The sequence below is a fragment of the Equus przewalskii genome, chromosome 25 (genome assembly GCF_037783145.1).
Source record: "Equus przewalskii isolate Varuska chromosome 25, EquPr2, whole genome shotgun sequence".
NCBI classification, from domain to species: domain Eukaryota; kingdom Metazoa; phylum Chordata; class Mammalia; order Perissodactyla; family Equidae; genus Equus; species Equus przewalskii.
The window spans coordinates 8,108,537-8,134,899 of NC_091855.1; the positions used below are offsets into that span (position 1 = coordinate 8,108,537).

Consider the following 26,363-nt stretch of genomic DNA (forward strand, 5'->3'; position numbering starts at 1 on the left):
GGTGACGTTAACCTCATTAAGGATGATAATATATGTAGATAGATGTAGAAATACCTAACCAGCAACCTAAAATTTTCTCGAGTGGTTACTGTGTACCAAGTGCTGTGCTAATCACTTTATTATATATTATCTCATTTAATCTTCTCTTTTTCTTTCACCCTCCAGTGCACAGAATTGAATTAGGCATATTCCTTGGTTCATTGGCCCATGGATAGCTAGTTTTACTTGGTTAGCTAGCTATTCTTATTCATAATACGTTCTTGCAAGCCCACCACGCAAACACAAGCTAGAACCTTGACTATAACCTATTATTTAGCTATATGGTCCTCTCTATCTCCCATTTTCTCACCTTCTCCCACTCAAAGTAATCATCCTCCTGAGCCCTGTGTTTATCATTCCTTTCCTTTTCTTTTTACATACAATTTTATTGGTGTTATGTGAATTCTTAAATATATAGATTTAAATGTTACTTAGCTTTAACTTTATGAAAAAATATACATAATCTTTTGGGATTTACTTTTTTCACTTGATATTACATTGCTAAGATTCATCTAAATTGTTACATGTATCTGTGTCGTTTAACCTTTGTTATAACCCTGTGAAATAGGTATTATTATCCACATTTATTGAAGATAAAGTAAGGGCTCAGAGAAGTTAATTAACATGCTCAAGGACACACAGCTAGGAAATGGTAGAGGCAAGACTCAAAGCTGAAGTTCTTAACCAATATGCTACACTGCCTTCTCCATTCTGTATTGCCTGTTATCTGTAGCCGTGTCTCTGTCTACACCTATAGCTGTCCTTATCACATCCACTCCTCCACATGGACACATACATACGTAAATGTCAGCAGGGAGCCCAGCTTATGGAGCATGAAAGAATCAGTCAAGTCTAACTAATAATTTATGGGTCCTTATACTCTGGGAGAGAAATATAAACATATTCATATAACTTCAAGGGTTTTAGTCCTCTAAAATTCAGAATATACAGGCAGGTAACGTTTTAGGAAAAGTGCCTGAAGGTTTAGTAGCGTATGTAGACACGCATGCACGCGCACTCTCTGGAGTGTGTCTTAGAACAACGTCCGTACTTTATGTAACCTCGTATACTGAAAAGGCAACTGCACAGGCCTGGTGAGCCGAGTCCTTGCTCTGCACCTTACGACTGTATACCAGAGACCGTGGAAACCGGATCACCCTCTCAGGGTGCTGTTACAGCCGGGCAGCATCTCATTAAAAAGCCATTCCTCAGGTCCATAAAGCCGGTTTATTTTATCTTCCTGGAGTGCCTGGCACTAGCAGTTACACAGGTCCATTGTGACGCAGTCTTGTCTGTTACGGACATTGCACAACACAGCTATTTAAAGATTTTCCGTTTTCATGCTAAACTTTATAATTTTGCAGTAGTTTAAGTTTACAGGGTTTGCTTGTCAAGCTTAAGGTATCTTGTTACATGTGTTAGAAGTAGCATTGCCAGTCCTAGGGTCCCACTAATTCAATATTTGCCTTTATAAAGTAGATGTCGTCCAATGTGAAGGTGCAGATTTGATTGGGTAGCGGGGGCTCCAGAGCTAAGAACGCCTGATTTGGTCTATTTCTGCAATTCTCATCCATTGCTGCTTTCTGACTGTTGAGTTGTGCCTATGGCCTCCACTGGCAATATCACAAAAATCAGGTAGGGAATTTGCTTTTTGTTGTGACTTTAATTCAAGTACCTCTAAACATCCTAGAAATCAATATGTATTGGCCAAATTTTATAAATGGGGAGTTGAAAGCACATAGAGATTTAGTGACCTGTGCAGGTCACACCCTGAATGAGCAACAGAGGCGGAAGGAATTGGAGAGGCTTCTCTGGCCCCATCTGGAAGCTTTTAACTCTTTTGACCCCTTCAGCAGCTGTAGGGGCTGGCTGATTTCAAAGATTGGTGAGCTTTTTGGAACAGTGCTTGTGAGTGAAACTTAGGGGCTGGGCTTCCTTAGATTTCAGCTGTTCCAGGATGCAGGCTCGGTTTGCATTTCAGAAAAGTCCGTACTGTTGGTGGGGAGAAGGAGGGATGGAGGCATGCGCATTGGGCTGGGATTGGAGTGGGAAGAGGGTTCAGATCATTACAGACACCAAGTGCTCCTTTTCCCCAACACGTTGGGGATGAAGTAAGCATATCATTAAAAAAAAAAAAAAGGTTGGAAGTTGACATTGGAAGGAACCAATTCTGAAATAAACCTCAATATAATCTTTTAAAATTTTTAAGTAAAAATAACAGAAGTTTCCTCTGTTATGAACTCTCACAATTTTGACAATTGAATTTCTCTTCAAGAAACCATGTCTGGGGCACCATTCCCCAAGATGCCTTATGTGGAACTCTATGTCTGTAAGATGGTAACTGGTGTTAGAACAAAAAAGAGGTATTTATTCCAATATATTTGCATAGTTTTGAAACACTTGATGTCTTTCTTGGAGATTCATAAGCATTTTAGCATGCTAAAGGCTCTGAAAAGTCCTGCAGGGAAAAAACCTGTTTTAATTTGTTTGACCACAGACTTTCCCCAAACTGAAGCAAAACAACTACATACAGCATCTTGTGAAAATAAAATAAGCTACAGAAGACATTTCATGGAAATGATTAATCCTTCAACATTACAACAAAAAATTAGTCCTATCCCCACTATCAAAATTTCCATCTAAATCCCAAGTCACAGAATTTGATCACTGGAAAGGAATCCAATGGTTTAGTCCAACAGCCTCATTTTACAGAAGAGGAGGCACCAAACATTAATAACTTAACCAAGCCACATGCTCAGGGAATGACAGAAATTGTCCATACCCAGGACCTCCACCTCCCAAGCCAGTGCTTGTCTATGTCACACTCTGCTGCTCAAAGCGCCTTTAGTACTGCCCCACCCAAAATCATCTGTGAATTTAGAATAATTTTAGTCTGGGCTTGAAAACACAAAACTGAAATGTTGCCACATGAGTGTTCTGTGCTAATGCTTGGCTAGGATGAGACCAGGCTAGGAGAATAGTGTCCAGAGAGCTCCAAGATGAGAGCCCAAGGAACTTCAGAAAGTGGTGCCCAGGGTGGGGGAAGAGCTTTAAAGACTAGTAAGGCTTTTAGAAAAATTACAGCTCCAGCAAGTGTGCAGTGCTGAATGACGCTGAGGCTGCATAAAGCCAGTGGGTGAGAAGGTTTTCAGACTCAAGGACCTTTTGAGGGTGCAGAAAAGGTGGAGTCCCTCGCAGGGAAGCGCTGTCAGGAGAATCGTTCGAGAGCCCCTTGAGCCAGCGGCTTGACTCGGCCCTGAAACAGGCATCAGGGTGAAGGGCCCAAAGGGGAATTGCTTCACAAGAACGTGCGACTAGAAATGGCTTTGTGCACCTGAATCATCTGGAAACCTGCAGTTTGTGTGCATTTTATATTACCAGAGACTTGAAAACTAGTGTAAGCGTCTGTGTAAGTTAAAAAAAAAGTCCATTTCCATGAGCTTGGCTGACGGGGAGCCTAGCAAGGGAGAAGAGGAGGCAGGGATGGATGGTGGTGGACAGGAAGCACAATTTTTAAAGGAAAAACAAAAACTTGATTCCTTGAGCAGGGTGGCACAGGGTGAGGTTGAAGTGGGTCTTCGACCAAGCTGAGTCAAATTGACCGGGAGACTTTTATTCGGAGCCCCCCCTTGGAAGTGTTTAATCACAGCGTGGTTTCCATTGTTGGCCCAGAAAAGAACTGAGGTGGAATGGAATTGGCTCAGTATTAGCTCTGACAAGACCATCACAATAATGGAAGACATCTTTCCCCTATAACTTTGAAAAACATGAAAGCAGATATTGGCTCTGAGTATGTCTGATGGCCTAACTTTATTTCCTGTCAACAGAAATAACTCTGATTTATATTTGCTCATCGACTTCGCACACTCACATACAGCTCATGTCGAGAAAGCACAGAGAGATGCGATATGCAGAGCTGTGATGTATGCCCATCCAGCGAAGCTTCCTGGTCCAGAGGAGACCTTGGGGACTGGGAAAGACACGCCAACATTCTCACTCTTCTGACACGCTATCCCCTGTGCATCCTTCCAGTGAGGTACATTACACAGGCTTCAGATGAGCTCCACGTCGGCTTTGATCTCTGAGCCCTTCTCCTATCCTCTTCGTGATCCAGAAGGTTGGTTGGCCTGTATCCAGTAATTACTGGATGCTGAAGGCTGACGGGCTGATCTGTGCTGGCAGCTGGCACGTTGTTTTATTTCTTTAATATTTGGGTACATCAGAGGAGTGAGAGGATTTTTAAAATTCCATTTCCTTTTCAAAATTGATCGATCGTGCAGGCAGTGGAAATTGAGTGAATATGCCTTTTCAGTTAATGCCATCTTATGTCATCTGGTTTTGCATTCAGAAGCGTTCTTTCCACTGCCCTGTTATTATACTGTATAATTCAATGAATTTAAGATGCTATCAATCATAACAAGTACCATTATTTTATGCACCACCAAGGGGAAAAATGCTGTCAGTTAAAATAGGACCTACCTAATAAATTCCTCACATTTAAATTTTGTATTTTATCCTTATTAAAAGGATTCTTTTATACTTATTTAGATAGATTTTTATTATGTTTCCCACTTGTGCAGACATAAAAAGGAAAATATACGTAAAATAAATTGGCTAAGGTTTGCTACAACTTCTTCATATTCAGAGTCTAACTCTTCCAAACCACTCTGGAGACAGCATCCTCAATGTTTATGTTATTGTGCACAATGCAGGGTTTTGCCCCAAAATATGATGACAATGCAGCTCAACGATAACTATGTCATGACTGTTGCCTGGCTAACAGTGAATTTAAGTGACAGCAGTTGTAAGGTGCCACGGACAGTGAGAAGCCAGGAATTTGAGACACACCCTGATTTTAGAGATGTTAAAATGAAAGGGGGAGAAAGGTGCATCTTAGAGTGGAAGAAATATGGTATGTTTCAGTATCAAAGTGTGGTAGGAGATTCGTGTAAACAAAATTTAAAAATATTTTACAAAAATTTCGATTTTTTAGGTTCAATACCAACCTCAGGAAAGTGTGCAAAGCTTAAAGTCACCCACTCCGGAATTACCGCCTCAGTATAAGCAACTCCTCCGAGCCTAAGGATGCACACTTATTTTGCTCTTAGAGACTCAGGCTTTCTTCCTGAAAGAAGTGGCTGCTGCTGGCAGGTTTACCCATCAGTCTATGCAGCCTGTGAGGCAATCTCATAAAGCTCCTGGGAAGGGTGCCCGCCAATATTGATAAGTCTTTCATGTGAAAAAACCCATGATTTCTAAAGTAGAACACCGCATTCGTGCCTATTTAACAAAGTCATTTGGTGCCAAGAAGATTAGCCCCAGTCTTTTTCATTTTTGTGCCTAAGTTTACAACAAAGTAGACGACGTATATTTTTCTAACATTAACATCAAGACTCTTTTCCTTATGATGTAGCTCTAAAATAAATTCGTTTTTTAGAGAAAAAAAGCTTAAATTGGTAGTAACCACAAGAATTATATTTGAAGAACATATTCTATATTATTCAAATAAAATTAAAGATAAACATGACAGGTTTTTTTCGATAGATTAATTGGGATGTATTAAAACTCACAGAATTATTATGCAACTTATAAGCATTCGCATTTTATTTACTGTTAGGAACTTTAACTTTTGAAACTAATATTTCACATGAGCATGCGCAATCACGGAAAAGCAGATTTTTTTCCTTCCCCCTTGAGTCAGGCGCAGAGGTCGTTCGATGCTGGTGATCCCGTCTCGGTCCAGCGGAGGGCAGTGGTGCACATCTGGAGGCCCGGGCTTCCCATTCCGGGTTGGACCCGAATCAGCCCGAAAAACCGTACACTGCGTTCCTCGTCTCTGAATTCAGGCCCCGGGCTCAGTCCCTGGCAGGGTCAGCAAGGCCACGATGCGTTGGCTTCAGGGGGCCAGGTAGCGGAGCCGAAGCCGCCTCTTCCCGGCCCTGAAGTGTGCGATGCAGGACAAGTGTGAGGCTCTGTGACTTGCACGGGGGCCGAGCCCCACTGCTTGGCTGCTGACTTCACCTTTGGCCACAAATTCGACGTAAATGTGGTTCAAATGCGACTCATTCTCTTCCCAAGATTTCTGCGCTTAGATCGCATTCCTCCTCCTATTTTCTGCTCTGATGAAAGACAATGAGGAGGAGATGGGGCTGCGGTTCTGCGGGGCATCTTCCAGTTCAAACACTGCTTCCCGTCCTCCCGTTGCCCAGAGCTCTGCTGCCTTCATTCAGGGCTTGGACGAACTGGGACTGTCACCCCCACCGGAATTCTCCGGGGACTGGCCAGCAGGGGTGCCTTTGAACCTTCGATTAAAATGGAGTGCTGTGGGCAGTAGTCCATCGAATGTCATTTTTATCGTTCAATTTAAAGAAAGTGTTAAATTTAAAAATTTTCCGAGTTCCTTAATAAGGTAACGAATACTTAAGAATGACTTATTCTAACCTCGTGCATTTCTAGAGTCTATGGAAGCACTGGAAACGCCACAGAAACGGATGGAATCCGAAGGCGTCATGGAAGCGCAGTGTCTCCATCAGCACGGGGTGAATTCCCAGGCGGTCACTGTTGTTTTCAATGCTCTACTATATGCACAATTTAAGGACTCCGAGCAGGTTGGACACCAGGGCAGCCGCCTCCCAGTTGAAGAAATAGAATGTTGCTGACCTTTGCCCCTCTGTCTGCCTTTCCTGCCTCCTTCCATCTGCCTCCTCCTCTCTCAGAGTAACCACTCTCCTAACTTGTAATCATTTCCGGGCTTTTCTTCACAGTATGATTCCCTCTGGGTTCTGTTCTGTTGGTCCACTAGTCCATCCCTGTGCTAAGATGGCTCCGCCTCAGTGACTGCTAGTAACTACTGCACTAGCCAGTAGTCTCCATTTCTGAGGGTCAAGCGGGCTGCCCCCTCCACCTCCTCACTCCTGCAACCTCTGTTCTTCTTTTTCAGGGCTGTCTTGTCTATTCTTACTCCATCATAAGATTAGTCTTTATATTCACAGAGGATGAGCAATTGGGTGCCTTAGTGTGGCCCCTCATTCTGCTGAGCTCTCTGTTACTCTCTGTGCTGCCTTAGGCTAGTTACTGAACCTCTCTGAGCTTCAGCTTCCTCATCTGTGACATGCAGATAATAACACTACCTATTTTATAGGACCGTTGTGAGGATTACAATGTGGTTATATGGATAAGGCACTTAGAACATTGCCTGGAAAGCCTCATTATTGACTCCCTGCAGGGGGCAGTCCCCCTGACCTCAGCTGCAATCCTGGCTGTCTCTTGCCAACGGTGCCCAGTTTCTTTATTTTTCCTTGGACCAGTTTCTTTATTTTTCCAAACTTCTGTTTCTGCATTTGCAAAATGGGGATAATATTAGAGTTGTTGTAAAAATTAAATGAGAAAACCAAGAGAAATTGCTTACCATGTCGTCTGGCACATGGTAAGTGCTTAATGATTTCATTTAAATGTTTTAACTAGATTTAATTTAAACAGCGAATTGCACTTTAATGCTAAAAACTCTCTCTACCCTGACTCCTGAGAATCTACAAAAGCACTTGCCTGTGAGACACTGGGAAAGAATGCTGGGTGTAAAGAGAAGTTCCCAAAACCACCTCTCGAGTGCTTCCTGCTTTTCTTTGTTTTCATCTTTTTGAGGTGCAGGGATCTCAGGAGGAGAAACTGGTCCTGATTCAAGACCAGACTTTCCTTCCTCGGCCCTTTCTCTGGTTCCACGGCCTGCTTCACAGGCTTAGGACCAACAATGCAAAGCCATTTCTTAACTCATTTTCCAGAATCAGAGGAAAGTTTAACATAACAAAATTTTATAGCTCCTGCCCAGTAACATATATTACTTAAAAAAAATGAAAATACCTTTCCCTTATCATGCATTATTCTTTTACATGTACAATTCTCCTGACGTCTTGAAGTAATATTCCACGGTTTGCTGTGACATGGAGGTTTATGGCCCTTCTGTGGCAGATCAGACTAAACATAATTCATTCATAGCTACTTAGTGCTCAGGGAAATAAACCCCTGAACTTAAATAACTATGGTGTGACCTCTGTAAAATATTATTTATGGTTTTAAAACTACTATTATGTAGATATCAAGATGTGCCAAATGTTATAAACCAAACACCAGCTGGCAAATGGGACATCTAATATTCCATTTATTTTTGCTTTCCTTTCTGGATATTCCTCTACAAATGCTATTTTCATTTAAATGGATTTTGGGGTAATTATCTGGCAGAGGAAAGCAATGTTCATTTACATTTTATTATAGAATACTACAGTAAGCAAAAAATTCTCCTCTATAAAGAAGCACCATAAAAATGCAAACATTCCACTAACTTACTGCAGTTTAACAGAAGAGACGTTGATTACCTTTGAGTATAAAGTCGCTGTCCCCACTATCAGTGGACTAATGTGACCCATCTGCTATTCATTTCTGCAAATTAGTTTATGGAGGAAAACCTGATCGCACATTTGAGTTATCCAAAAGGGAACTCTAAACTTCGCATTTTCAGGCTGTTAAGAACATACGTGCATTCCCAACACTCCTTACTCTGAGAATTTCCAATGTTTAGGGTATGGTCTTCACATCTCGTTTGTTTCCTCAGTTATTTTCTATGCAGTCAACCATATTGTAAGAAGTAATCTGTTCAGTGGTAGTAAAGTAATGGAATCATTGGTTTCCTAATAATCATTCACCAGTGGTTGAGAGCCCACCACGTGCTGGTCACGCAACTTGCCACTGACAATAATAAAGATAAATGAGGAAAAATTTCTCAGCCTCAAAGACCTACCAGGCTGGACACGGAGATAGATAAGTAAGTAAACCATCTCTAGGCAACACAGTACTTGCTCTGAGAGAGGAATCAACACAAAAGGAAGACGAGGCTGAGGGCAGGGAGTGCAGGAGGCTTCACAGAGGATGGAGGACACAGACACTGAGCCAAGTCTGGAGGATGGATGGGGAGATTGAGGTGGTCAGGCGGACAGGCAAGCCCAGCCTGCGCAAAGACATGAGGGGGTGTTGGGTTCAGGCCTCTTTAAATCATTCAATATGGCTGGAATTTGGCGAGACCTTGGAGGAAAAGGGGATGAAGATTTAGAACGAGGCCAAGCATGAAGGCTTTGCAGGCCCTGCTAAAGAATCCTTCTGTAGGCTGTGCATTGACAAGAGAGACTTTAAGTTGAGGGTAACATGATGAGATTTGTGTTTTGGCTAGCTCATTGTGGCTGGGGTGTGGACAATAAACTGGAGCCCAATTAGCAGGCTCTTCCAACATCCAGATGGGAAATAACAAAGCCCTGGGCTGGGGCAGTGACCAAGAGACACCTGATTGAAAGTGCATTTGGGATATAGAACTACATCCAATTTGGATGTGGTGAGAAACAGAGGGAGGGGTCAAGGAAGCAGTTGGGGTTTTTGGCTTGGGTGACTGAGAGGGATAGAGGGGTCATTATCAGCATCTGGGACCATTCTTGGAAGAATGGATTTGGAGAAGAGGCCATGAGGTCTGCCCACACAGAGCTTATGCTGCCTGTAGGACATTTAGGTGTGTCCCAGAGGCAGCTGAAAAGGTGAGGTTAGAGACAAGCTAGGGTTGAAGATAAAGATTATGTCATTTATACATGTGATCTTCAATAATGTTTTAAAAGATTCGTGAAAGTGAATATATGATTTAATTTACCCCACTAAGTAAAATTTGAGAAACACCATAATTCAGTTATTTGCAAATTATGTTGATGTAACAGATAAATCTTAACCTCTAAAGCCCCGAAAGAAAAAATGAAAAGGAAAAGAGTAGAAAGTATTTTACATTCTACTGTTTACTATGAATAGGAAGTGTGGCAGCTGGCACTTGGAATTCCTTAACAAAAATGGGAAATGTCTTTTACTTATTAAAATCATAACAAGAATTAATCAAGTCTTCCTTTGAAAATATGCAAGTGGTCTGTTTAAATGACTATCACTGCCTCATGCAGAAGTTATGCTTTTGTTTCAGAACAGTACTTATTTTTAGAGAATTCTGAACAAAACTGAGCAAAGTAGAAAGGAATATATTTCTACCTCGTCAGTCCTGATGACGTTCTGAAAGCTCATGCATTTTGGTGGATAAGATTAATGAGACCACATAGTGTTAAGCACCTTGGACTTTCAGAACAAAGGCCTTTTAGAAGAACAAAGTATCATTATTAATGACGCATCATTTACAGTTTTCATCAGTAATGTAAGGTTTTAGCCACTTTAATGGGAACTTAGTTAAGAGCTCAATGTGAAGGGCAAGGCTATTAGTGAAGGTTCTTGATATTAATACCTTTTGCTTCTAAGGAGAAAGATAAATCATACTCAAATTGATCATGAAGACAAGCTGAGGGGTTCAGAAGGAGGTGAGCCACCATTGGCTTACTGAATTTCTCAAAGGCCTTGTCATCAAGGAGTCCGCTGGTGAGCTCTGTCATCTGTGATGGGCTCACATTGCTGCCAACCCCCTGCCTTCTGGACACCTTACTGGCCCAGAATAATGTCTTGTGCTCTAAACTTCACCTTTTCCTTTTATTCCCCCTGTCCCATCTCTCTATACCCCCAAACAGTCTATGTGGGGTCTTATCATTTCAGGATTTTTCTCCGTCCTGTGGTGAGCTGCTCAGCCAAGTACATGAAATAAAGGATTGCTGGCTTGCTGTGGCGACCTAATTTACTCGACAGTTGTTAATAGTGGGAATCATAACGCCAGGTGGCACACCAGTAGGGAAGTATTTTTTCCTGAATACGTGTTGTTAGACTTATCAATGCAATTATGGGGGATGGCAGTTGACATAGAGTCAACACTGTTGGCAATTTTTGCAAATTCTTTACACAAAGTACCGCTCTCATGTAAGATGTCTTCGGGACCTTAATGTGTTTCAGTCAGATTCACTGAGGCCTTGATGACATTTTAAAAAGGACTCTCTTTTTGTTCGAGAATTAAGAGAAATTCTCCTGGGGAAAAAAATTGAAGTCAAAAAATTTTTTAAATTTGTTATCTAACATAAGTCAGCTATGTTTCAGCTACAGAAAAAAAGATCTGGGCTGCAAAGAAATGCCCGATAAAAATAAAGGAAGAGAATTTACTATTATTACAGCAATTGATGACTTATATCCGAGGGCAGATATGGAACTGATTACACTGCACCTCTGTCAATAACTCTCTCTGAGAACTTACTCAAGATTTTAGATCACCAATGCCAGGAAGAGAGCAACAGGCTTAACCTGAGGCAGAAAGGGTGTGGTTCTATATTGTGAAGTGATATTTGTTACTAAAGGAAATCCCAGACTATTATTCTGTCTCTGATGTTTAACAATTGCATGGTCAGTAAATTGTTTACTTGATTTGATTCTGGAGATACCTGGAAAGTCTTTCTTGTTGTATTATTCTGTTTTCGGAGTTCCCACCAACCATGTTAGTTTCTCTTTCGTTGGTGGTTTATATCCCAAGGTAGGTCAAAGCACATTTCCAGTCCAGTTGTTAAGGTTCACTCTTTCCCGTGTCATTCCAGAAGACACAGGCCTAGCTAGGAAGCATTTACTGGACAACATGAGAATGCAAGCCCCGCTGGAACCCTGATATACCACACAAATGCTACAGCACTGGGATCTTCAGAGGAAAATGTTTCACCTTTTTGTTTTTAAAGTTTCTGAGGCTTTCCTGTCCAAAATACCTGACAAGTAATTGTAATTTAGAATTTGAGTAAAATGCAGAAATGGAGAAGACTACTACAATCACATTCTTTAATAACTTTTGATACTAAATTATTTTTAATGGACCACATTTTAGCAAATTCAAACAATAGTTGAAGATTGTCTAATTCATACTATACATTGAGGTTGATATTAAGCTCAAATTCTATTTTAGGAAGGTAACACTGAAAGATTGAGCTTATTTTGAGCCTTATTCGGAAAGATGATTTTCTTACTGCAAGACAAATCTGCCAATAACAAGTGAGCAAAGTCATTGTGCTGTTTGTGCCTTTAAGATCATAGTTCAAAAGAATTAAGCAAACATGATAACAAAGGTAAGACAAACATGACCTTTATTTTCTTTCAAAAACCCAGAGAAAGGGCCTGGGTTTAGCCATTGATATAATCATACTATCTTAAATTTTGTAGTCTCATTTAAAATTTTACAGCAATGGAATGAATATTGTAAAAATGATTGCAAGATACATGGTTGCTCTCAACTACATAGTCAAAAAATGTAGTAAATTCTCTTATCCAGCATAAAGAAGGGCTAGGCTAGCGAGCTGCTCAAACAAACATTCGTAATAAATAAAAATTACTCCATACATATAGAATGATCGTATTTTCACAGCCGAAAATCACAAGACACAATCTGATAATAAAACTGTGTCACATTCAGGAGTTGGGAAGCCAACACACCGGAATTACTAAAATATTTTTTGGTTTATGTCAGTAGTGGGACAGAATCTCCTACATCACAACTGTTCCAGAAGATCTGAGACAGATGTCAGTGAACATGCATGCTGTCCACTGATCATTAATTTCCAAAGAACTAGAACAGGGTAAAATAAAATTAATGTAAACTATTTAATATAATTCAATATTTCTTCAACTACTAAAAAAAAATACTTTAAGGTCTTGCATTGCCTTCCAGGCATGAGCACAGCCAGGAGTGAGCGGAAAGGGGCTGTAACAGAGGGCAGGCACTGGGAATTCTGTCAGTCAGAGTAACAAATAACTGTTCACTTTCAGTAAATAAATGGGTTAAGATGATATTGCTAGGGTTTTGTTTTTTAAGTTCTGTTGCCATAAAAGGAAGGTTTTTAAAAAATTCTATTGCTTTTTAGAACAACTTTGTATATATTAGAATGATTTTACAGTAGTCAGAGTTTAATATTATCTCAAAGGGTCAAATAATTCTTAAGATTCTAGTTTACATATAAGACCGTACTCCTTAGCATTCATTTAAAATAATTAGTAGAACAAACATGCTTCATTTGAGAACAGATTAAAAGTTTTCTTCTCAGCCCCAAGGGAGAAGATATGAAGGAAGGAAGCCCTTTCTCTCTAAGCAGAAAATAAAATTTCGATGACAAAGAGGACTGAGTCTGGGGTCAGAAACACAGATCTGACTTTAGGGAAATTCCTTTCCTTCTAGGATCCCTTCCAGCTCTGATTCTTAGGTTAAAACATTCCCTCTGAACTGTACAAGCTGACCTGGCATTTTCAAGTTTCTACAGAGTACCCAGCAAACTGGTTTTTTAAATCTCTTACAGTCAAATATTAAATGAATTGATACAAACCCTGCCCTGCAAATCTGTATGCCAACTAGTTTTCTGGAGCTCGCAAGGGTTTGACATTCATTCTGCAAATTATGGAGAGCTTCTTATGTTCCAGGGGAGTGCTGAACCAAACCTTCAACATCATGATTGTCACCGCTCCTGGGAACAAATGACTACCTGAAAAACTGGACTCAAGTGGCTGCTTCAGGCCCAACCTCAGAGACAAGAGGAAATAGGGAAACACCCAGTAATCTACTTGCTCCCTGGCTCAGGGCAGTGATTCCCTAATTTGAGGGAATACAGGAGGAATCTCCAGATGGGCTCTTTAAAACACAGCTTCAAGGGTCTCACCCCAGCCTTCTTGGTCAGAATCTCTGGGGTGGTGCCTCCTAGTTTATCCACATTTTAACAAGTATGTTGTCCCCCACCCCTCCATGTCTCTGCAGGTTATCTGTGGGCTTCCCTCTCGACCCCAACCTACTCCCACACGTTCAAAAAAGAAAAGAATACCACTGTACTGTAGTGGTAAAAGCTCTAGGGTCAGAGTCAGGAGCCAATGAGTAGCTGCCTGACCTTGAGTGAGTTATTTAACATGTCGAGGTCTCAGTCTCTTCATCGCATAGGCATTGAGTAGGAGTCTACCATCCCTTCCGCTCTCAAACGCTACGGGACTTTAAGGCCCTAACAACACGTCAACTCGGTAAATCCTAGAGGAGATGGGGAGAATTTGCAAGGATGTCTCACTCTGCAGTCCAAACGCCCCAGCAAGATTCTGGTAGCCTCCAATTGGGTGTAATTCCTCTCTCTGGTCCACTCATCCACAGCAGGAGGAAAAGTGAGGCGAGACTGGAATTGCGAGAGGGGCGAGGGGGAGAAGCCAAAAGAAGCTTGCAAGAGAGTTTTGCCAAGAAGCGGGAAGGGTTTTTGGAAGGCAGGAATCACTGCTCGTCCTCGTCCTCGTCGTTCTGGTCCTGGTAGCGAATGTAGACGACCAGCATGACAAAGCCCGTGAGGATGCAGAGGGAGCCGACGACCAGGTAGGCGATGCCCAGGAAGGGGTTCTTGCCGCCCATCCACGAGATGCTGCTGAAGATGAGGCGCTTGTGGCCGCCGAAGGCACGCACCGGGTAGTTGTAGATGATGTTGACGCAGTAGGCGCCCCGCGGCAGCCCGGCCGAGTAGTTGCCTTGGCGGATGCGCGCGTACAGCTTGCGGAAGGTGGGCAGCGCCGCCGTGCGCATCCACACCACGAAGTCCTGGTTGATGAAGCCGGTGTTGTTGGGGTCGGAGCTGAGGTCGTAGACCGGCCGGGGCCAGTTGGGCGGAGGCGCGGTGCCCTGGAAGGCCAGCGCCAGGCTGCCGTTCACGAGTGGCGGGTTCCGGAACTTGACGTGGTAGTCGGTCCACCAGGCGATGCCGGTGCGGTCGAGCGGCACCTCGACGTAGGGCCCGCCGGGCTGGCGCTGGTGCCACAGCGAGAAGGAGTCGTTGAAGAGGCTGTTGGCGATGGCGCCGCAGGGCGCGATGGGCAGCCCGGCGGCGCTGAGCTGGTAGGGGGCGCACTCGTTGACCGGGTGGTGCAGCGCGCTCGGCAGCCCGCTCAGCTGCGCGTCGTCGCGGGACACGCCGTAGCGCCGGTTGTTCTGGTAGAAGTTGGAGAGCTCGTAGTAGAGGTACACCGGGCCCTGGAAGAGCTCGGGCAGCGCGAAGCACCAGGCGCACGAGCAGCTGGGCGGCGGCGCGCGGCCCTGGCCGGCCTGGGCGCACACCGAGCAGTTGCCGGTGCCCGGGTTGCCCGTGTAGTCGTACTCTAGCTCCTTGATGCCGTTGGACGAGTAGTAGAGGCCCAGGCCCAGGCCGATGAAGGCCAGGCCGGCGCAGAAGAAGAGCGGCAGCGCGATGCCGGCCGAGAGCAGCGGCTGCCAGGCGGGGAGGCGCTGCTGCGTGAAGGCGGTGTTGTCGGGCTGGTGGGCGCCGCGGGCCGTGGCGCTCCAGGTCATGGCGGCCGCGCGGGGACCGCCACACGGCCGGAGGGACGCGCAGACGGGTCCGCCGAGCGCCTCCCTGCGGGCAGCCGGGGCCACGCCGGGGGCGGGCTCCCGCCGGCTCAGGTGAGTTCTTGCGCGGGCCCCGCCTCCGGCCCCGCACAGGTGAGTCTCCGATCCAGGTTCTCGGTGCAGCGACAGACCCCTCAGTTCCGCCTCGGCCCAGGTGACCCAGGCGGCTCCGCCCCTGCTGCCGGTCGTCTGGAGCCCGCCCCGCCTCCGCGGAGGTGAGCCGGCGGGCGCGCCGCTCCTCACCTGTGGCCCGAGGCTCGCGCTTCCTCTCGGGCCGGGACGGGGCGCCAGCTCCTCCTCCCCGAGCAGAGTGGCGGCCCCGGCCTGCCTCTGAGTGGTTCTGCCTTGCTCAGGTGCCACCTTACCTTCCGCCTTCCAGGTGACTAGAGTATCTGGGCCAGTCCTTCTCGAGATCACAGGAGCTGCAGCCTCCAGCGCAAAGCCCCGCGGAGGGACTGCACCGTGGTCCTGGAGACTGGAGGATTTCAGGCCGTTAATCCTCTTTTATCTGAAAAAAATATTTTAAAAAACAGTGACTCTAGACCCTCTAGTCTTTGTAGGTTAACTTATGGGCCCCTTTTCAGTCAACTTTCAGCCACAAATTGTAATGCCCAGGGGATTACACTATGATAAATCTGTTACTAATTCAATACCTGCATTCAAACTCTAGTATTTTTTTTAAAGGGAAAATGATTTTCTGGCCACGTGATGCAGTCTGGCTGTATAACTAAGAAAAATAGATAGTTCTCTGAAAATAAAATGACTCAGAATCAGAGACTGCAAGAGGTTCAGAGCCTTTAAATATCTCTCTAGCTGGTGGAGAAGCCACACAGGAGAAAAATGCGCTGGACTACGTGTGATTTCTTTTTCTTTTCAGATTGTTTGCCTGACTGGAGAAAGGCCTGATCCTAGGTCCCAAAAGACCCGGGCTTCTATCCACAGTCAAGGACATTGGGATGTTTGGCCAAAGGAGGTGAATTACAAGGATTTATAGGGCTCACTGTAAAGAGAAACCATTGCTTATATTGTAAAGAGAACATTGCTGGGGATTCTGGTTTTCAGTCATTCAAACTCCATTGAAATTTGGAAAGTTAAAATACTTGCTAAATTAAGCAACAGGAATTTTTTAGCATCTTCTAAGTGTTCAGTCCTGTGCTAAGCAATGTAGAAGACAAAAGAGATTTAGACTAAAAAGGATCCTTGACCTCAAGGCATTTGCAGTCTGATAGGGGCTATATTACTCAGGAGTAAGAAAGAACCAATATAGCCAATAGAAAGCATATAATCAAGTACCAAGTGGTACTTTATGAGAATGATACTAAAATTAAAAAGTAATACTATTTTAATAATGAGAAACTCATTCCATCTTCTTGAGTCTAATGAATGTAGGTTGGAAGCTTTAGCTGTAAGAGAATACTGAGGGAGACCGGCATGACTTGAATCCCACTCCCCTCGCTTCCAGTCATACCCTAGGAGAGGAAGTCCCAGCACTGTCAACAAGTTCTTCCAGTGTGACCCGGTCTCTACCACACCTTTTTTCAATAAGATAAAAGAATAAGCAGTTCTCTCTACCCTTATGGTTGAGGTCCAGCCATGCGTCTATCATTGAGTCACCAGTTGGCCTGACGTAGAGTCCACAAAACTAGTCTCCAGGAAGGAATCAGTTCTCCAAACTTAACCTGGTCGATCTTAAGTCTAAGGACTGCCATGCCACCACTCTGCTGAAAGTGCGAGCCCTCCTGTTGAGCCAAGACCTTCCCTGCTCGTGCTCTCCCCTCCCTGGATGAGCCGAAGGCATGAGTTTGTTCATTCTGCTAAGGTAACATCAGTGTCCCAAAAGCTGAAAGAAGAGAATATTTCAAGATAAGGAATGTCAACAGGGTGAAACACAGCTGAGGAAAGGAGCCATTGGATTTGACTTCTGGAACAATTTGGTGGTGGGGTGGGAGGGGTCAGGCTATATGAGAGGAGGGAAAGGGGAAGTGGAGACAGCCGAGGTAAGACAACTTTTTAGAAATGGGGTTGGGGGGGGGGGGTAGAAAGGCAAGTGGTAATCATTTAGAAGAGTATGTATCCTAAAGGAAAGGCTTCCTTATAGATGGCAGAGTTTATTCTCAGAGAAAAAGAAATAGTTCAGGCAAGGTTGAAGAGAGAGGTGACAAGCTCATGCATGGGACAAAGGCTGGAGCAGGCAGGAGGCACTGGGTCCAGAGAACAGGTGCGGGGTCACCTCACTTCTGAAACTGGAGGGCAGGGAGTAAGGATGAATGCAGAAGGCAACTGGGCTGGGGGGCTCTGCTCAAGGAGAGGTTTTCCTTTAAGACTTTTCTTCTGTGCAGTAAAAGGCAAGATTGTCCGCTTGAGGGAGGGGAGGGCAGGTGTGAGATGTAGGGAGGACTGTGAGGAGGGGGCAGGGAACTGGCCAGGGACATATGAAGGGATGTTGGGTGGCTTTGTCTAGGGGAGTCCTGCAGCCCAGTCGGGGTGGTTCGGGGCAGGTGAATTGGGAAGATAAAGATATTGCAATTCTTGTGGAGAGGGTGGCTAAAGTGATAGGTCTTAGTATTTAAGCTGAATGGCAAAGAAAATGAAACCAAGTGGGTGGATCGAAAGAAAACGTAAGGACCAGGAGACTGGCAGTCCTGACAATGTTAATGAGCGGGTGGCAGGAAAGCTGGGAGGGGAAAAGCCCTGGTATGAGATGGGATGTTAGAGACATTGGAGGTGGAGCAGTGCTGAGATCTACGTATGTGTCATGTTTCCTCTACCAGCTCCTGAGTTCTGAGAGGTCGAGGACAGATGTATGGCTGTGTCCCTCAGAGCTCACTGTATAAGGAGGGTTCTGACTGTGTGCCTTTCATTTGATTACACCTGTTATCATGATGCATTAAAGGACACTAGGATCGTGGCAACTCTGCTCAGTGCCAATAAAGTAAGGAAATGAGTTCATTCTAAACAATTCTTTTTTGCATCTCTGTATTTTGAAGGGAACTCAAAAAGGCATTCCCAATCCCAATCCTCCTAAAATCACCTCATTTTTCCATTTTATCTTCTGGATTTTATCCATATAAATATATAATTTTTAATTGGTTGTAATTATGATAAAAATACAATTATTGTCATTCAACTTGTTAAATGACCTCCTTTTGGAATGAGATAAAGAATAAAATATTTCTCATGTTTCTTGGTGGTCTTCATAATTTTCTTAATGGTTCCAAAATTCATGGGTCTACCATATTTAGCTACTGTCTTATTGTTGGGCATGTAGGTTATTTCCAGTTTCTTAGTATTCCAAAGAATATGGTAGTGGACATCTTTTTGTATATAACCTTTTCTTTTAGATTATTTCCTTAGGATAAATTTCTAAAAGTAGGAAAGGGGCTTAAGTGTCAGACTCTTTAAAGATACATGCTGCTAGAGTCTTTGACAGTCACGACAATGTATACTTTGCTACTTTCACCAACAAAACCAATTATTAACCAGAGAATATCTTTAGTTTATGCTAGTAAACTATCAGATGCCAGGAGAAGCAGTGGAGGGCAGGGGAAAGAATGCTGCCTGACACTAAGGAAGTCCAAGTTCTACTGTAGAGTTCATCAGGTAATAACTGTGTGACCCTGGTCAAATTGTTTAACTTCTCTGGTCTCCTGATTGCTTATCTGTATGAGTACATTTGCCAAAATGATGGTGAACTTCTTTTTCAATGCAAAGATTTCTGTTCCTAGTCATCTCAAAAGGTCTTCCTTACACTCATTGAATAGTTAGCATTTATTGAATACCTACTGTGGGCCAGTCACCCTCCAAGCACTTTATATACATTATCTCATCTAAGTCACACCACAAACCTTAAGGCCCTGGGTACTATTATACCCATTGAACTGATGCAGAATGAAGATTTAGGCTAAGGAAATGGAGGCTGGCCAAGTGGTCAGAGGTAAGTGGAAGATCGGGGAATTTAAGGTCAGCTTAATTCCAGCATCCTGCATTCTCAATCACTACACTATAATGCCTTGGTATATTTCCTCTTAAAAGAACCCAGAAGAATGCAACCTTGAACCAGTTTTTAGTGTTGCAGGTCTTACCTTATGCCCCAAAGATAACAGAATTCTTTTTATGCAGAGTCTCAGAACATCTGAGTTGCCCTTATTTTTGTTCAACGAAAGCTTTTGTCTTGAAGCCAAGTTTTGTTTAGCATGTCTACTTCTCTTCTAAAGTAAAAATAACTTCGCTTGTCTGGCCATACTCCATTTTTGCATTTATTTCACTTAATTCATGACTATTTATCTTACTGTAATAGAGCCAGGGTTTTTAATTGGCATTCCCTTGTATAAGTTTATACTGCTCAGGATTGTTGCTTATTACTCTGCCCATGGGGCAGCTTTTATTTAAAAGGAATCACATTAAATTGCTTCATAAAATTACAGCATGTGTTCAGAAAAGTTTTAAAAAATCCACTGTGCCTGGACTTCATTTTTCATTAAGAACTGTATTTAGCAGACTTCCTGTTTCAAAAATTATGGGGTGGTACCCCCTAGTGGAAGATGCAGAGAAACTTCAGTGAACAAGTATGGTAGGTGCTGGAGGTACAACAGACAGACAGGAATTCGGCCCGCTCCTTGCTGTAGTGTGATGGTTCTTTTGTCACTAACCTACTGAAAAATACTTGTCCATTGTGAGCTCAGTTGGGTGAGTTGTGCTGCAAGGGGCGGTATAAAATGCAAAATGGGACTGAGATAGGGGACAATAGGTCTTAAGTGGCACAGCCATTGGGCTTGGGATGGCCAGGTTAAAAGATAGTGGATAAACCAGCAAGGATGGCATTGGACTTGAATGGTGTGGATGGAGTTTGGTTGTAGGGGTTGTGCTTGGTGAGTTGGCAGAGAGAGACCTAAAATAGGAAGATGACAAGTTGGGCGACAGAGTTGAGACAGAGGGGAAGAAAGAGCTCTGTAACTGGAGATCAGAAAGGAAGTTAAAACAGAATTGGACTGTCCAGTGTGAAGGGTGAGAGAGGGTATATACCCAGGGTGAGGCCTGGAGCAGGGAGGGCAGACAACGCAGAGTAGTGTCTATGAACCAGCCCATCTGTGGAGGCTAGAGGCCACCCGCCTCCGCCAGCCCCTGTTCCTGAGGGAGTGAAACTCGCTGGTTGGGGATGGTCTCACTGAATACTCTAATATACATACTGGCTTTCCCCTTCACGCAGTGACAATACCTATTTGAAACTTTAGGAATGCCTCACTTATGTATCAGGAGTAAATAGTTAACCATATAAAAATTTTCAGAAAGTTTTCAGATTTGGGGGCTGGCCTGGTGGCGTAGTGGTTAAGATCGTGTGCTCCGCTTTGGTGGCCCAGGGTTCGCAGGTTCAGATCCAGGGCGCAGACCTAGCACCACTCGTCAAGCCACACTGATGGCAACCCATATAAAATAAAGGAAGACTGCACAGATGTTAGCTCAGTGCCAATCTTCCTCTCACACACACACAAAAGTTTTCAGATTTGAAATTGAATAAAGTAACTGTCTGTTGCCATGTCAGGGCAAAGCCACGTGTTCTAACGTCCATAAATGAGGAAGGGAGGGCTGACATCCTGGGAAAAGCAAGGTGCCTAACAAAGATGTGCTTAGATGCTCTTCCCTGTTTGATAGCATCAATAAGCTGAATAAACATACTTCAAATTCCATTACCTAGGTCACTGATTCAAATGTTTAAATACCTTGGCCCAGCACCTGGGAACTTGTACTTGCCATGTGTGCTGATCAATATTGATTTGTTAATATTCAATCTGGAGATTGTATACCCACAGATTGTTGCAGGGGCCCCTGACCTTTCTCTCTGAATAGTAACTCTGAATTCGTGGTGGTTGCATTTAAATTTTTGGTTTTCTGTCCATAGGACGAGTACCGTGAGGATAGCTGCCTTGTGTCAACTTCTAAACCAAAGTTTGGGAATCTTAAAGGGACCAAAACCCTAGATGACATCTTATCCAGTGGTTCCCAAACTGGCCAAGTAGCAAAATCACTGGGGATGAGGCAGAGTTTAAAAAGACACATTCCCTAGAGCCTTCCACTCGCCACTAAGGCACACTCTCCGGGATCTGGCACCCAGGAAGCTTACTTAGAGCCATCTGATGAGCACCCAGTTTTGGGAACCACTAATCTGCTCCAGCCTCATCATCCATTTGGGGATTCTCTTTGATCTCAGTCAGAGATTTCTGCGATGTCAGGAACGGAAACTTACTAAGTCAACTTCAGTAAAGGGTTGGCTGCTGTTCAGAGATGAGGAGCGTTGCAGAGGGAAGGACCTGAAGGAAGCGTAGCTGGCTCTCACAGGAGGAGAAGGTCACAGGGCAGCTCCCCTCTCTCCGCATTGTTTCTTGTCGCTGCTTCTCTCTGCACTGCAGCAGGACCCCTTCTTCTGTGCGGCTGTTAGCGTCCTCCTCCACATCTTGGGCTCACCTGGCTTTGGGTTGCCATAGCTCTGACTTGGGCACCGGTGTGGGTCATCTTACAGCTCCTCTATCATGTCATGTCCGTTAGTTCAAGAGAGACTCCAGCTTGAGCCAGGGGTCTAGCCCTGGTCCAATCTATTGTGGCAGGGGTGGGGGAAGGGTCTCATGACACGCATGGCTGCCTACATCCACCTCTTCAGTAAAAGTTGAAGGGACTCTTCCAGAGGACGGGGTGTGGCCTGGCTAAGCACTCAAAGGGTGTCCACCATACCTTTGTACCTTCCCAGCTAGGGGGTCATTTGGGCTCCACTTGAATACTTCTTGTGACAAGGAACTCACCATTTTGTGAGATCCACTCCTGGTCCAGTTCTGAGTATTCAACAGCTTCTTTGGTAATGACCATCATGTACTCTAGGTTCATTCTCCTGAGTAATACAGAATAAACTTATTCCTTGCCCTTTAAGAACTCCAAAGATGGCTGTCATGTTTATCTCAAGATTTTTATTTCCAGACTGTACGTGGTCTGGTCTTCTTCCTTTGCACATAGCTTGACTTGGTAGATATTCTTAATAAGAATTTGCTTACTTATATACAATAACGTTTTTAAAAGGATTGAGGTGACTTTAAAATATGCAATAGAATAACATACAAAAAATACGTTAAAACAAAGCAATGAATGCAAAGGGAATACATTTTGTAAAATAAGGTGGAGCTGAGCGAGAAGTTGGTTCATGAAGCAGCTATCATGAAACCCTGTGGCTTGCTGGGGGTGGTCTGCAGGTTTGCTTCCTAAGCTTGCTAGTGGTCAGCCCAAAGAGGGAAGGATGAATCACTGCATCCCCGGGAGAAAACGAACCATGAGCTCAGAAGAATTTAAATGTTTTCTGGTGCAAAGAATAGCAAACATTTTCTCCTTGGGCTTCTCCCAGAGAAGAAGTTGTAAAACCAGGTAAACAATATCTTTAATAACATCCTTGCAGTAAATATTCTAGTCATTTCCTAGGACTGTTTCTTGGAACATCTGTCAGAGTGAGATAGAGTGGTGCTTGGTCAAAGCACAGTGCAGTGAAGCCGTTCTAGGGAGGCCCCGCCATCCAGTCTGGGTGTGCCACTCTGTGGTTCTTGGCCCCAGTGCCTATGGATGGGTGTTAGAGGATCTAGCAATGGTTTTCAAGCTGTGCTCTGGGGGGCCCATCAGTGGTGGGACTTCAAGCTTTCCATCCCTTCCTTGCATCCCATTCTCTGACCCTGGGCTTCTAGAAAGATATGGTTTGAACAAAGATTCTGTGGTTCAAAAAGAAGGTTGAAAACTACTGATATAAAAGAATGGGTGTGCTGCTATGCTTCAGGCAATCCTCCGTAAATATTGCTCATTTTACAAAGTTTTCAATAGTCAAGGAGCAGCAATGAGCTCCAAGATCAAACATCCTGATAAATTCCTAGACCACAGAGCTACTATGTTACCAGTTAAACTCAGAGCCATATGTTTTAATAATCAAGCAAGCTAGGGAGGGATTGACAGCTCCTTATTAAATCTGAGGTACCTAACAAGGCCATATGGTGGACAGAAGGCCGTTGCTCCTCCGCTTGGAGGTGGGTTAAGGAAGGACTGCCTGTCAGTGCTCAGATTCTCCTTTAGAAATAATTTGGTATTTGCTCTAACAAGACAACACACAGACTACAGCCTCAATGATTTTAGCTTGAAAAAAATTTGAATCTCTTATCACTAAACACCCATTTTATCCATAAACAAACCTCAGTAAATCACTCGTAAAACATCTAGTTTTTATACTGAGAAGGGTATACATAAGTTTAAGAATACAATATGGACAAAACTAGGAAGTTGATGGTTTTAGATTTAGAGCAACTGGCTTTTATTTGCGATGATAATAAATAGAATCAGCTATCTATTAATGCCCTTCTGGTTCTTGATACTAAAACTATGGCATTGATATACCAGAGAAAGAGCATCTCTTTATTCCTTGTAATTAGAGTAAACACTGTGTCTGATCTATCAATGGACTGTTATCCCTGACCTTGAAACACAGTGGTATTAAGTGCAGGTTCCTTCTAAGCCATGCAGCTGAGGATGGGAATGGACCTGAGGAATCAACACTGAGCTTGTGTATCTCGGCCTATAACTGATTTCAGTCCTCAGAGTCAAAGATCATGGAAAGATCAATAAAAGTGCCAAGCACTCTTGGGTTTTTCTTATCAAATTGCTCCACAAAGTTGGCAAAGAGTTTGATAATGATCAGTGGTGAATAGCTGTGCCTGTAGCTGACTTTGTATAGAACATTGGCCCAAGAATCCCAGAACTTACAATTTATCAAGCAGGAAAGTGACATACATTTTAGATAGATGACCTAGTAAATTAGGAGGAGACTAAATGATTGTCCTTAAGAAAAATGTAATAGACTAAACTCTGGTCCAATCAATAAGGAGAAGTTTCTTTTTTTTTTTTTTTGAGATTGGTCCTGAGCTAACATCTGTTGCCAATCTGAAAGCTCCTCAGTACATAGATGTATGTTCTAGTTGTGGTCCTTCTGGTTCTGCTATGTGGGACGCCACCTCAGCATGGCTTGATGAGTGGTGCTAGGTCCATGCCCAGGATCTTAACTGGTGAAACCCTGGGCCGCCTAAGTGGAGCATGCAAACTTAACCACTTGGCCACGGGGCTGGCCTCAGGAGAAATTTCTCTTTAAAATACCACCAACAAGAGCCAGCCCTGATGGCCTAGTGGCTAAAGTTCAGCACGCTCCACTTTGCAGTCTGGGTTTGGTTCCCAGGTGTGGAAGCATACCACTCGTCTGTCAGTAGCCATGCAGTGGCAGCAACTCACATAGAAGAACTAGCAGGACCTACAACTAGAATATGCAACTATGTACAGGGGCTTTGGAGAGGAAAAAAAAATACCGCCAACAAGGGGTCTTCCTATCTTTTCACAAAATCACATGATAACTCAACCTTTTCTAAAAGAGACCTGTGGGAATACTATATATGCATGAGGATCCCTATGTATCCCCAGTTGCAGATGATTGGAGAGTGAAAGTGGGAAGTTGCAAAATTAATCAAATGTAAGCTAATCTTCATTAACCTCCCAAGTTGGCGGCAGGAATCTGTTGGGGCAAAACCCTAAAATGCCTGATTGACCACAGCTGCAAGGACTGATGGACCTCCCACTCTGCAGAGGGCCTGCCAGCTGGTGCTGAAAGCAGAAGCATCTGGCTACCAACAGGACCTCTTTACCTCAACTCAAGTGACTGTGGCGGGGACAGCACCACAGAGCCCAAAAGTCTGGCAGGCTGGGGAGCAAGGATGACAGCCACAAAGAACAGGCTTGTGAAGGACTGGTCCCAGGTCTTCTATCCAGACACAGAAGAAAGACCCCCCCATTGTGCCCCCCCCCCCCGTAGGTTCATGCAGCCCACCTCTGGCTGTCCTTACATGCAATGGACATGACATCTCATCTCAAGATTAAAATGGCAGAGTCACCCCTGCCCGCCTCATACACACACCTGACACTTGCCAAGGAGACCAAATCACTTGATTCTCAAAACACCTGAAGATAAGATCTTTTTTAGCACATAAGTTAGCTAAGATCACAGCTCTCTATTAGAAGTGATCTGTGGGCAGTCAATCTTCTCCAAGAGTTTTATTTAGCTCGATTTCAAAAATGTGCTAAATGACAGGAAAGAGTCTTCCTAGGTCAGTCTCTGACCCATCTGCAAAATGAGCGCAGTCAGCCTCCGCTTGCAAGCTGTGGAAAGTTAGCGCCCCAGGCAGCACTCACAAGCTGAGCTGCACATTGGGACTTCTCCCAGGAGAATCTCACCGGGAAACTACTACAGACCCCGCCTATGAATACACTGCATGACCAAGCTCTTCTGAGGTAATGGTGTGTTGTGTTGAGTGTTACATTTTACGTATTCCTAGGGGGCCATTTATAATTGTTATTACTTATGTTATTCAGTGATTGCACTACACCTTGTTTGTTTGTTTGTTTTTTGATGCCTGACTGAGGTGGACAGCTCAGTCAACTTGCCTGCCCCACCTTAATCCCCTCCTCAGAGTCAGTATACTTCCCAAGCCCAGAAATGTGAGATTTTGACAGAGACACACTAGATGGACACTGAAGTTTTATATCAATTTAGGGTCATAATTCCCATTTATTACCATGATTTATGTTTTGATTCTTTATGTGTAGTATATTAGCAATCCCTCCCAGCTTTGTGTCACCCGAATATTTGATTAACATACTCCTTCATTCGAGTCACTAATAAAAATGTTGACCGTGGTGGTAGATTTGTTTGATGGGAGATAAGAGGAACATTCAATGTGTTGTTGCAGATCTGTTTACTGTCATGGAAAGATGTCCACAGTACATTGAAAACCAAAAAAAATTGTTGAATATTATGCATTTTCAATTCTGTTGTTGTTCAAATATGTGTGTGTGTATAAACATAGAACAAGCCCGGGAAAGAGATGTACCAAAAAATCAGTGCTTATCTCTGAGTGGTTAGGCTACTAGTAACTTTGCA

The 26,363-nt window shown here is 43.8% G+C and overlaps 1 protein-coding gene across 1 annotated transcript; it reads right to left on the bottom strand.

Annotated features, from left to right (window-relative positions):
• Window positions 1-12,087: 12,087 nt before the first annotated feature.
• On the bottom strand, window positions 12,088-15,668 carry TMEM30B (transmembrane protein 30B). Its single transcript, XM_070594612.1, has one exon. It carries the CDS (start codon window positions 15,311-15,313, stop codon window positions 14,252-14,254), a length of 1,062 nt encoding a protein of 353 aa, XP_070450713.1. The 5' UTR covers window positions 15,314-15,668; the 3' UTR covers window positions 12,088-14,251.
• Window positions 15,669-26,363: the final 10,695 nt, after the last annotated feature.

Excerpts from the sequence above, each read along its gene's own strand:
- TMEM30B (XM_070594612.1), bottom strand. The coding sequence starts at position 15,313 with ATGACCTGGAGCGCCACGGCCCGCGGCGCCCACCAGCCCGACAACACC.